The following is a 13,368-nucleotide window of genomic DNA, read 5'->3' on the forward strand; positions in this document are numbered from 1 at the left end:
CTGGACTCTGCTTTCTTTCCTCCACTCTTCTCTTGCCTGGAGCTATTACACAAGCTGCTCCCTCTACCTAGAACAGCCCTATCCCTGCCCCTGCTTTGCCTGCCTTCTCACCCTTCAGACCTTCATTTATACATAACCTTTCCGGTAAGCCTCCTCTTATCTTCCAAGACCGACTTAGGAGCTCTCCCTAAAGCAGACTAAACTTCACTTAATCATAGCACATCCCCCAAAGTATAAGTACCCAGTTAATTGCTTATCTCTCCTACTAGACTTAGCATCCACAAGGGTAGGGACCATATCTGTCTTAGTTATCATTATATACCCCGTGCATAGCACAGAGCCTGACACACAGGAGGGTCATGAGAAAGGAAGGGAGGGAGGGAGAGAGGAAAGAAATGAACCACAACACAGAGGGGGCCTGAGAATGGCTGGAATATGGAGTTTGAAGGGACTCCCTGAAGCTCTGTAGGTTTAAAGTAGGGCACCTGTAGCTTTAGCCACAAATGACAAGGAATTAGATTTAGGCTGAGAACCACAGTTCCCAAGGGAGGGAAGCAGCAGGCGATGCAGATGTGGAACAACGCTTGGCACTAAGAAAGGGGCTCAGGATGTGGGGAGAGAGAAAGGAAGAAAGAACCATATTTGTTGATTTGTAAATAAAACTAAACAACGGCTGAATCCTGGCTCAAGTAAGGTAACTTTAGGACAATTTGTTAAGCATCTTTCAATGAGAAACTTGAATTAGGTAAGTGATTTTCAAGCTGAGTTCTGAGGAACCCCAGGTTTCTGCAGCAGTCCCTCAGGTCTGTTGAAAGGAAGTGAGAAATTTCACCAGTAGATGTAGCCCCCAACTTTAACCAGAAAAAAAATGTTCTGTATACACTGGAGTTCTACTTAAAGTCCATTTGAAAGAAGGACGTTTCTAGCAAAACTGAAGTTTGAATAGCAGTGGCCTGGAAGACCTTTCTGGTACCTCCCAGTCTACACAGTCCTGTATCCTAAGTGACAGGGAACCCATCCAGACATACATTTTACTTGGTACAAATGCCCCTCAACTGTGTTTATGGCATAGCTATAGCATTTCCTAGGGCCTGTTCTCACTGCCTGAGCAGAATGATAGCAAGTTAAGTAAACCAAAGTCCAGATTCACTGTAAGACAGGGGCAATAATAATAAAATGTACTTTTAAATTTCATACAGTGATACAGAAGCAAAAAGGAACACTTTTTTTTTCTAAACAAAATTTTGTATACCTATGACCTTGGATTCACTGCATAGGTGTCTTGAATCAGATACAAACATGTTATAGGTCAGAAATAAAGAATATTGGATGTAGAGTCCATTAAAAAAAGCAATCCAATTCCAATCAAAAAAGAACAATGCAAAAGTTTATCTAGTCAGTCCGCCTGATACCTAATCACCATTCAAATATAGTGCCTACTCTTCTTAACAAGATATTCTGAATGTGCTAAAGAATAAAGCAAAGTTGCTGTCATTACATACTTTAAAGCCTACCTTTATCTGAAGGTTACAGACAGGAAATGGCATAGATAGGGAGGGTGATGAGAATCTTACAAAATAAGATCTTCAAAGCCCTGGCTTAAGATGGAGAACCCTTTTCTGTGCTGTTCCTTGGCTGTCCATATTTCACGGGGCATTAAAAGGCCACAAATGTCACTCTACCTCAATTCTGAGAACAGACAAGCAACAATAATGTGATCTTACCTGGGTCCTTCCTCGTCACCCTGAAAGAAACAGAAAGAAACAGCATTAGAAATTGGGATCAGTGGAGACTGATTTACAGTTCCTTCTCTTCTCTTCTCTCCTAACCTGAAAGCAAGGCTTGCGCATTTATTGCTACAGAGACAAACCGGTAGACATCTAAGGGCTAAGACAAGGGCTAATATAATCCTACGTTCAAACTGCCCAGCAGAGATGAACTAATAATTTGCCCTTGCAAGCAGAGACGTGAATGCATAGACCTAGGAGGCCTAAATAATAGCCTTGCCTTTTTATTTGTATGGCTGGCAGTATTCAGTTCTGAGCAAACTGAGAGCCCAAAATAGCAGCAGGTCTTAGGCAAAAGCTGACCAGCTCCAAAAGCATCAAGCTGTTTCCCTCAAAGACTCATTTCTGACTTGGCCTAGCATTTTTTTCTCCAAATATGAACACAGAAACTCTAATATAGAGCACACTATGGTGCAAAAGGATCTGAACTGGGACTCAGGAAATTGGAATTCTAGTCCAAGCTCTGTTATGTATTAGCTAGGTGCCCTTGAGCAAGCTAATTAATCTGGACCTTGGTCTTCTTTGTAAAAGGGTAGTTCTGGCATTTGATGAGCCACATCATTCTTCAGCCAAACAATGGCTTTTGTCTTCTAATTCACTCTTCACCAAAACAATGTGTGAAGGTGATTTTTGCAGGCACTGTATTCTCTGAACCTAACTCTACCAGTGATCACAGCAGATTTATTCGAGCCTCTTTTTGTGACCAAACAAGATTTTTCAAATACTCAAGCGTTCTCCAAGGGACCTCACTCATCCTTTTAGTGACAGAGTATCTTTTACATCCTCCTCTTAGTCATTTAGGATTGGTCTCAGTAAAGACTATATCTCCTAGTTGCAGATAACTTCCTAGAGAATTTATTTGATTGATGAACTGATTGATGGATTGATCCTATAGGTATAAAGGAGAATGAGCTCTGGAGTCAGATACCCTGCGTTTAAATCTTGACTTCATCACTTACTTGCTTTGTTACACTGGGCAAATTATTTTGCCTCTCTTAACTTCAATTTTCTAATTTGTAAAATAGGGGTAAAAATTGTCCCTGTAACACAGGATACGTGTGGGGATTAAGTGAAATAATATGTATAAATGTCAAGCACAGTGTCTAAGATACAGAATGTATTTAATAAAGGTTATTATCAATATCATTAACAATTCAGTATGATTCATTAAGAAGCTATTATGTGTAGGTACTAAGGGTAAAAGAGAAATAACCCATAATGATCTAACCTTCTAGGAGCTCCCATTCAGGAGCAGGAGAAACAGACAGAAACAGATAGAAAATGAATTATGACTAAATGTCTTAACGGCTCTACCCAAGACACAAACAGAATGCTTTGAAAGTCAGAAGGGAAGTGATAAACACTGCCTCTCCTGGAGAAAGTGACATTTATGTTGCCACTTGAGGGATAAGCAAGATTCTCCCAGGCCGACAACAGAAGATAAAATGGGGATGTGTATGTATGTGTCTTGGGCAGGACATGTCGGGTGGCAATGGTGTGGGATCGAGGGGCTGGGAATGCAACCAGAGGTAAAGGGAGGCTGTAGGGCCCAAGCCTATGAAAGACAACTGCTGCCCAAAAAGTGATTTAAAATAGATTATATACACTGGAGGCTGGACAAAAAGAGCATTCTTAGCAGATTTCAGAATCTGCAGTATTGGTAAGGGCACTAATCATCCGCACTCTAATGAGAGAGAAGTGGGGCAAGTGGAGGAAGGAGGGTATAGGGATGGTGGAAGCTTCCTCTGCATTTTGTTTGACTGGCATGTCTTATGGGAACTATAATCTGGAAAGCAAAAATTAATATAATTTAAATTTAATATGAGTTATATAACTATCAATGACATAATTAAACCTCAACACAATTTTTCAATTATCTTTGGGTGTTAAAACACAATTATCTAGGAGCACTGTATGGAAAAAATATTTCAAACTGAATGGCAATGAAAACACATGACCAAAGTTCATCATGACTCAACTCAAAGTTGTATGACTCAACTAAAGCAGTGACTAGAGGGAGATGCATAGCTCTAAAAATTTACATAAAAGTAGTAAAATCCATGACTTATGAAGCTAGGAAAAAGAACAAGGTAAACTCCATGGAAAGCAAAGAGTAAAATTTGCAAATACAAAAGTTAGTTCTTTAAAAAGACAAACAAAATTAATAAAATACTAGTTAGACTGATCAAGGAAAAGGGGAAATTCACCAATTATCAATATCAGAAATGAAAAATGGGTTATCACTCTAGAGGCTACAGACACCTAGGAAAATAAGAAAATATTGTGAGTAACTTTATACTTAAAAACTAAAACAACTTACATGAAAATGACAAACTCCTTTAAAATTAAAACTAATATAAAATTTTAACATTCTCAAAATAAGACGAAAAAATCTGAATAGCTCTATGTTAAATTGAATTGGTTATCAAAAACCTTCTCATTAAGGAACTCCAGAACAGGTGGTTTTGCTGGTAAATTCTACAAAATATTTAAGGAAGAAATACACCAATCTTACATAAACTCCTCCAAAAAATAGATGAGGAGGAAATATTTCTCAGCTAGTTTTCTGAGGCCAGCATAATTCTAATACCAAAGCCTAACAATTACATAAAAATATAAATTTACAAATAAATATCCCTCATTGAACACAGCCGTGAAAATCTTTACTGAAATATTAATGAATAGAATCCAGATAATAATAATGACCACCTGGGAGTTCATCGCAGGAAAACAACACTGATTCAATCATATAAAATCAACTGAAGTAATCAACCACATAACAGCATAGTGTAGAAATCTACACAATCTTTTCAATAGCTATAGAAGAGACCTCTTACATGTACCACAGTCATTCAAATTATTGTTCCCCATATCCAATGTGTCATTTCTCTCTGGCAACTCTGACTTCAAGACTTTTTCTTTGTCCTTAGTTTTTAGAGGTTTGATTTTAAAGTCTCAGTATGGCTCTCTAGGTTTATTCTCACTTGGGTTCATTCAGCTCCTTAAATCTGTAGGTTCATGTCTTTCAACCAAATATCAGAAGTTTTGAGTCATTACTTCCTGAATTTTTTTAGCCTTACATTCCTTTTCCTCCCCTTACTGGACACAGGCGACATGTATGTTAGATCTTTCTTTATTGTCCCTGAGACTCAATTCAATTACTTCTCCATCTTTTTTCTAGGTTGTTCAGATCAGATATGTATTGATCTGTCTTCAAAATTCACTAATTCTTTCCTTTGTCATTTCCAACAGTTGAATTATTTTTCAATTCTTTTTTCTTGGTTGTTCAGACTGGATCAGTATTCACTGATTCTGTCCTCTGCTATTTTCAATTTGCCACTGAGTGAGTCTAGTGAATTTTTCATGTCAGTCAATTGCATTTTTCAGTTCTAACATTTCATTTGGTCCTTCTTTATATTTTCTACTTCTTTGCTGAGATTTTTTTATTTCTTATTTGTTTCCAGAGTGTTTGTTATTGCTCAATGAAACATTTTTATTAGTGGCTTTAAAATCCTTGTCTGATAATTCCAAAATCTGTGTCATCCTGGTGTTGGCACCTACTGATTTTCTTTCTCATTAGAGTTGAGATTTCACTGGTTCTTGGTATAAAGAGTAGCTTTGGCCTATATCCTGGACATCATAAGATCTGATTCTCATTAAATCTATTCTAGCAGGTAGTCAACCTGTTTGGGTCCAGTCCTAGATCACTTTTGTGTCTTGCGGTTCAAATGTCAATTTAGTTTATAAAACTTCTGCAGTGTTATTCTTTCTGGTCGCCCCCTCAGATGAAAGTATTCCATTCTATAGTCTCCATGGTGCTAGCTCAGGAGGAAGAGGGGTACCACCTCATCACTACAAAGCAAGAGGGGAAGGTAAGATTCCACCCACTGACTCAGCTGGGGTGGGGCCCTGCCTAGTTACTGCAGAGGTGGGAAGGAGGTGTTAAAGCTCCACCTACAGTCCCCACAGAGGAGGGATACTATTCTCTACCTATTACTGCAAGGGAGGGGTAAAAGCAGAGTTCCACCTTTAGGCTCCAGGGGAGGTGGGCACCACTCACTATTGAGGGGGGCAGGGGAAGAGGCAGAAGTTAGACTTTTACCTAAAGGTTCCATGGAAGAAGAATGACAGCTCTTACTACAGGCAAGGCTATAAAATAAATTTTCACCCCACTGGCTCACTACTGCGGTATCAATTGGGGCTGGGAATGGGAGCAGCTTTATTCATGGTGTTGGCCACCAGATAGGCAGGTATGGTTAAATTTGTCGGTGCTCATTACTGTTCCCAGCTTGTAGGGCACCAGGCCAGGATGTAAAGGAAGCAAGAAACTGCCCTATCCTTCCAGGGAACTCATTGCTGTGTGGTTCCTCATAGCCCAAGGTCCTTGGACATGGTCAGTCTGCCATCTTTTCTCTGCTTTTAAGAGTCTTCTGGTAGGTGACTTAGTATTTTGTCCAGGAATTTTTGCTGCGATTAGTGGATCTTGTTCAGAACCAGAAGGTGCAATTCGTTTTTAAATACATCAAAGATAAGATGCATTGAGGAGCAGAAGGTTAGAAAAACAGCTATGTATATAAAATGAATAGAGTACAGTAAAATGTTAATGGCAGAATTTTGGTGGAGGTATATGTGTATAATTTGTAAAATCCTTTCAACTCTGCTATGTATTTGAAAATTTTCATAATAAAACATTGGGGGGATCTTTTGGTCAAATTAAAAATGCAGGTGATTTAAAAAAATCTATACCTTGTAAAAAGAAGAAAAGAATTCCTCTGTTGAGTGAAAGACAGGTACTAGAAATCTGCTCTAATCAATAAATTACCAGATTAGCTGGAACAAGAGAGAGGCCATGAGACAGTAACTACTCTGTGTAAAAGCTCTAGCCAGCTGAAAGCTACTTCTCATTTTTCATAGCTTATTTTGTCCATTGCCTAGTCCTCAGGCCTTGTCATCTTTGCATTCCTAAGAGTAATTCCATCAGAGTTAACAAGCATAGTGCACTTGAGCTGCTGAAGTACTTAAAGGGCAGTTAATGTTGGGTAGGGACTAAATTCATTATCTGAAATGAAAATAAAAGAGAGGGAGATCTCTCTTAAAATTAAATTTTTGTTTTTGAAAGAACAACCTAATCAATCCACAGAATACATGTGGGAGTTGCAATGTGAAGGGATCTGGGGACAGAGATACGGCAATGATCCTCTGAGTTAACTCTGGTTGAACTTTTTGTTAATTAAGGCACAAGGTGACCACCTGCGCACTGTGAAAGGTCTCAGGAATGCAAAGGTGTCTAGGACACCGATTCTCCTCATTCCTCTCACAGATACAAACAGAAGGTTTGGCATTCAGCATACAGTAGGGCAAAAGCACAGGCATGAGAAAAGGATGGACTGAATCCTGGTTCTCTTTTCTGCTAACTAGATGACACAGGTCAGTGTTTGCCGTCCTAGGCATCTCAACAGCCCATCTGTAAGATGGAGACAAAGAATGCTGAAATAAGGATTAAATGAAATGATAAATATAAAGTGCTCTCTTACCTATCTAGAAACATATTTAGGCACACACTTTCTTAATCCTGGGCAGGATGAAATGAAAAGAACAAGAGCTGTTCCATTCTTTTCACACGCTGATAAAAATTAATCCAGAACCCCAGATGAGTGAAGATGACTGTCCAGTGGTCTCTTACATTTCCTGTCAGGACGGCACAGACACTGCCTGCCTCCTGGACCATAGCTTGACCCTTCTGCTGGCTGGTTCAGTCTGTGGCTAGGCTCTCATGGCCAAGGCAAAACTGTTAGTTAAGGCTGAACTCACTGAGTCAGCAGCTGTCCTGGAAAGTTCACAGGACTCTCCTAGGTTTTCTTCTAGAAGGGCCTACCCTAAACCTATCTGGCATAATCTTGACCAGAATTTTCAACATAATGGTAGGAAACCTGATGAACAGTAGCCTCTCCTCAGTGGCTGAAATATAAAAATATTATATGTATTTTTAAATGGCCACCTTAATTTTTTTTCTTAGAAATAGATTCTGAATGTTTGAGTATGTTGTTCAGCAAAATGTCTAAGACCCTTTCATTCCTGTTACAAAATAACAATGAGTGTAGTGACTAAAATATGTACAGTGATTCAATATTTATCTTGTCTTTCATTCACACTTTTTTGATCCTTACAATGCCCTAGCCCACATGCTCCTCTTAATCCAACAATTATGCCTCCAATTTACAGTTAGCTCCATATAAAAACCAGCCTGAGGCACTGTTTCACTATTCACAGAATCAGTCAAAAATCTTTTATTTTGGTCTGCTTTATGCTCCACTTCCTGACATTCTCATGCAGCCCAGTTCTCATCCCTTTGATGACTTTATCTATAGGTTCATTTCACAATTTGGGATCTGTCAATTGTCTTCTTCTCTGGCTCCGATTTCTGGCTTCCCCCAGTAACTGTAAACAGTATTTGCCATGGTGTACATATTTTGCCAGGCCTAGTTGCTGAGCACAGGCCCTAGCAGCTAATACTTCCATACTGGTTTACACACTGGTCTAAACACGTATGCCCTATCTAAGCTTTCAATCCGTTCATGTTTAGAAACCAAAATAGGGAATTTCCAGAGTTGACAAACATGGCAATCAGTGTCTTCCTGTTTCTCCTGCTACTAATCATTATAGGCATTTTCTTTTACCTCTGCCTTTGGCTCAGCTGATTCATTGGAGGTATCAAGTTGTTCCTTGGCTTGGGCCATCTGAGTCATCAACCTATCCATATGGGATTGGATGTCTGCCAGTATCTCAGTCACATGAGCCGTGGCCATTGCTTCCTGGATATCCACTAGATGAAGGGCTTTCTGCTCCTCATCAGCAATCACTTTTTGAACTTTCTTAAACTCCTGCTGTATAAACACCTTCATCTGGTCCCGGGTTACCTGGAGAACACAGACAAGAATAAGTTGAACACAAAAAGAAATGGAAAGGTAGAGCTGTTACTATAAGTGCTAGGCAGCCCTGACCAAAATACAAACAACCATGGGTCCTATCTGATCTTGAAGTTCTGGAAATATCCTCTGAATATTGTTCCTAATTTTTTTTATATATTTCTTGCTAATCTTTTTGCCTTTTTCACTCTTTAGTAAATCCTTATCCTTCCTTTTTTCTTTTTCTTTTGTTTATTTTTATACCAGTAATACATGATTACTTTTTAAAAATTTAATAGCTGAGTATCTGTCATAAAAAATGAAATTCCTTTTCTTTCTCCATCCCAATACCATTTTTCTCCTCAGAAGGTAATTACTATTAATAGTTTGATACATGTCCTTCCAGTCATTGTTCTATTTTAATTATATACATATGTAGGCATACCTTGGAGACACCGTGGGTTCTGTTCTAGATCACCATAATAAAGTATCATAATAAAGAGAGTCATACGAGTTTTTTGGTTTCCCAGTGCATACAAAGGTTATGTGTACACTGTACTGCAGTCTATGAAATATGCAACAGCATTATGTCTAAAAAAACAATGTACATACCTTAATTAAAAATACTTCATTGCTAAAAAATGCTAACCATCACCTGAGCCTTAAGCAAGTCATAATCTTTCTGTAATGGAAACATCAAGATCACTGATCACAGATCAACATAATATATGTGCTGCCAAAGTGAGCATGATAACAAATATAATAATAATGAAAAAATTTGAAAAATATTGTGAGAATTACAAAATGTGACACAGAGAACCGAAGTGTTGGAAAAATAGCACTGCTTAACAGAGTTGCCACAAACCTTCAATTTGTAAAAAACACAGTATCTGTGAAGTGCAATAAAACAAGGTATACCTGTATGTATGTAGACAATTATGTTGTTTTTATGTAAATAAATCATGGTGAACATATGGTTGTGTCTTGCTTTTCTACTAAAAAAATGTTAGTATCTACAAATCAATTTCATTCTCGTATTATTTTTAACATTTGTATGATATGGATATATACAGATATGTACCTTTATACAAAGAGATAAAAGGATAAATGCATCTGTTAAATATTTCTCTTCTTAATGGAAACACAAGATATTTCTAAATTTTTGCTTTCATAAACAATACAGCAATGAACATCATGGCCATACCTCTTAATATTTGCATATGAATTTCTTTAGAGACCTCTGGAGTCACTGAGTCAATTTATATATATTCTAAAAGTACTGATTAACACTGCAAAACGGCCCTCCAAAAAAGATGCACCATTTACGTTCCCACAACAATGTGTGAAAGTAAGCCTTTTCCGACACCTTCACCAATCTTGGATAATATCAAGCCTTTAAATGTTTATTCTCTGATGGGTGAAAATATATTGTTTTATCTTGCAATAACTGTGTAGACTACATAAAATATGACTCTCGGCTGTATTTGGCTAGGGCATAAAGCAAGTAAAGTAATGAACTACCCACATAAGAACCTCTAAACTCTCCATTTTGCCAGTAACTACACTTCTTGATGTTTCCTCACAATCATGTTTATTTTATGAGCATTTTTAAACAGCTATGCATGTTGGGTAGCTGAGGTAGGGAACAGGGAAAAGGAAGAACAGTAGACAAAAGGAGAAAAGCCAGTAGAGAATTTTAGAGCTGAAAGAGAAAGCAATTGTCTTTTAAGTGAACACCTTTCTTTTACAGATAAGGAAAGAGCCTTAGCTGCAAACTCGTAGGAGACAGAGTTCTCCAATCTTCTTGCTCCCAGTTTATGGCTCTGTACACTTTAATAGTCTGTCAGAAGGTTAAGTCAAACTGGGAAAACTTAAAAAAGAAGACTGAGAAAGACTATAGGAGAGGGGAAGATAAGGCCATTTTTATTAGCCTCTTAAAAATTGAAAGAGGCTTGATACTTTCAGTAGCTTTTGTAACACTGCCATAAAAACGTCAATGCAAAATAAGGCCTGTATGACATTTTCACACATCAAGTGACTAAGTGGCACAAGTCCTCAGAAATTCATATACTCTTTGCAGGTACTCCCCCTGGTGCTAGAGAAAAGGGGAGGGGGAGTGTTAAATGTTATTAATGACTCTGCAAGTTCTTTATCAGATTGAGAACTGTGATTTGCGTTTATTTATATAATTTCTTTTTATTTTTAGTGTATATATTTCAAGGCTGTTATGCTTTATGTTGATTATTTATCAGTGGATCTCTACCTTTGAAATAAATTAGGACTTACAAGAACTAGGACCTTCTCTTCTTCTCTTGGAGACTAAACCTAGGAAGTTTTAGCTAAGGGATGAACTTTTCTGAATGCCTGAGAAAATCTCTTCCAGGTGACTAAAATGGAGAACATAATAAGAACTGACTCTCAGCCTATTTGACTAGACATCACGTACATATGTGATTTGAAGTTAGGAAGCTGACACTACAGTCAGGAAAGGTGGGGACCCCACTGCAGTAGGTTAATAAATCATGGTTTTTTAAAAATCTCTACTCTCCTTTGCTTTACACAGGTTTTTCAACCTTTATTTTGTGCAGTTTATTTTTATACAGATCAGGCCACAAATGAGAAGTGAAAGTAGAATAATTTACTCTGTAAAAGCTTTATATGCCTTCTTCTCACTCCTGCTCCCTACTAGCCAACAAACAGGCATTCTCCAACCTAGTTCAAAATCGTAAGAATCAACTTCTGGGTCTTGGCATTCATTTAAATTCAGAGGCCAAAGGAGAGAGTCCCTGGAAGATTGGGCAAGTGGTAGGTTGAGTACTCTGGAGGAAGAACTCCTAACAATAGCAGGAATGAAACAGCTTTCCATACTCCCTTTCAGGTTTCATTTCCCCTCCTCCTCATCAAAACTCCATTCTGCTATAAACTTCAGAGTTCTCCAAGAGCAGCAGACTCTTCACATCAGCACCTGCTAGCTGGGAGCCACTGACTTAACTTTTGAGTAGGCTTCTTAGAACTTCTTCAGCCTCTATCTTACAGCTCCCAAAAGGCTGGATGTATCATAGAATGATAAAACTGGTGATGTAAAATAATTCTTTTTTATAAGATCTACTAGTAATTGTCAAATCTTGTCAAAGCCATAGAACGTCCCTTCCCTAAGCAGAGACTTAATGTAGAATCCCAACGTAAAATAGAGTCAAAAGTAAATCTACTCTGGTTAAAAGAAAAATCTCCCCTTCCTCCTTGATGCACCTCCTAGGGCACTGGTAGTGCTCCCCAGGAAAATCTCACCTGGGTCCTCTATACAAATGAAACCAAAAAAAGAGTTTGCTTCCTTTGGTCAACTGATTGGCTCCTAAGTTGTTAAAGCTTTAAAGCCCTAGGTTACAAGCGAGTTGATATATCTTTGTTATAGTTGCATTAGGGTAAAAAGCTGCTATTACTTAAACATAGTATTTTACTAAAATTACTTAAACACAGTATTGTGATTTTTAAAAATATGCACTTATTTGTGAATGGTGAGAACTAACTAGTAAACATCTGATTTTTCTTATTAGAGCTGAGTCCAACTTTACAGATAAAAAAAAAAAAAAAAAAAAAAAAAAAGGCCCCAGAGAGATGCAGTAGTAAAGTCCCGTTTAGAAACCAACTTTCCTCCGGCCCAGTCCAGTCCAGTGTACATTTGCCTGCTTCAGGTTCTTTAAATTTGTTTCTTTTTAACTGATATTTTTCTTCAGTTAACAGGTTGCTTCTGTTGTTATCCTCACTAGGAAGTGATTCCCCTCCAAGTGAATCTTGGAATAAAGGGTGTACATGTGAAGAGTTAAGTACTTTCTAGACGTTCTTATAGTTAACATTTCTAAGCTAGGCCTGACCCAAGAGGCATGCAGACTGGCACTTTACACATACATAATTAAACATATTAAACTCGGAATTAAGAGCTTGTACTTAAAAACACCACCATTCAGTGTGTTTGACGTAGGCTGAAGCCCTTAACTCCCAGCTAGCTGGCCTGCAGGAAACCAAGGTTTTATTCACTTTTCTATTACAGGCAGATTATAAAAACAACAAGCATACTAGCTAGAAAGCATGATGGCTTAAGAAAAATTTGTTCCAGAAAAGTGTTAATGAGATGAACTGAGAAAGATGGAACAGGGTCAGGAGCAGGAAGCTACACAAAAGAAAAGCATCCATATCCACACTGATTGAAGCCTTCAGGGATACTTGTTCTTTTAGCCAAATTTCCGGCAAGTAACTTTAAAGAAGCCCATTCCAAAAGTGACTAAACAAAATTGTAGACTGCATGACGTAGAGTGTGAAGACTCTAAATCCCTCCCCCAAAGGTCAAAAAGTCCATTTTTACTCCCCTTTCTCTCTTCTGAATGGCCACTATTCTAAAAGAGAAGAGTAAAAAGGCAGGAAATGAAACTTTTTGAATATTGTAATCTGTCCTCACTCCCACAGCACAGGACCCTTTCAGCATGCCAGTGTCCATGGAGACTTTCAGGTAGGGAATCTCAAAGTTAAGGCCTCTGTATAGCCTGCAGAATTTACTCTGGCATTTTACTCCAAGAAAACTCCTTGCAAACCTCTGCCAGGCTGCAGTGAGGGCAAGCAAGGCAAGAGCTTTGTCAACAAGGAGGACAGAGTCCTTTTTCAGTGGATGGCTGGACCTCCCA

General features: G+C 38.2%; 1 protein-coding gene across 6 annotated transcripts in view; it reads right to left on the minus strand.

The window, feature by feature from the left end:
• The window catches only part of LOC123619588 (tripartite motif-containing protein 44), a 192,524-nt gene that overhangs the window by 144,928 nt on the left and 34,228 nt on the right, over positions 1–13,368 (minus strand). For all 6 annotated transcript variants that reach the window (XR_012509624.1, XR_012509623.1, XR_012509622.1 and 3 more), the window contains exons 3-4: positions 8,465–8,704; positions 1,725–1,744 (exon numbers count right to left, since the gene is read on the minus strand). Coding sequence is in view for 1 of the 6 variants with exons in the window: in XM_010964671.3 (XP_010962973.1) it covers positions 1,725–1,744; positions 8,465–8,704 (260 nt within the window). In the remaining 5 variants the exon portion in view is untranslated. The remainder of the gene's footprint in view (positions 1–1,724; positions 1,745–8,464; positions 8,705–13,368) is intronic.

This window comes from Camelus bactrianus, chromosome 10 (genome assembly GCF_048773025.1).
Source record: "Camelus bactrianus isolate YW-2024 breed Bactrian camel chromosome 10, ASM4877302v1, whole genome shotgun sequence".
Classification (NCBI taxonomy): domain Eukaryota; kingdom Metazoa; phylum Chordata; class Mammalia; order Artiodactyla; family Camelidae; genus Camelus; species Camelus bactrianus.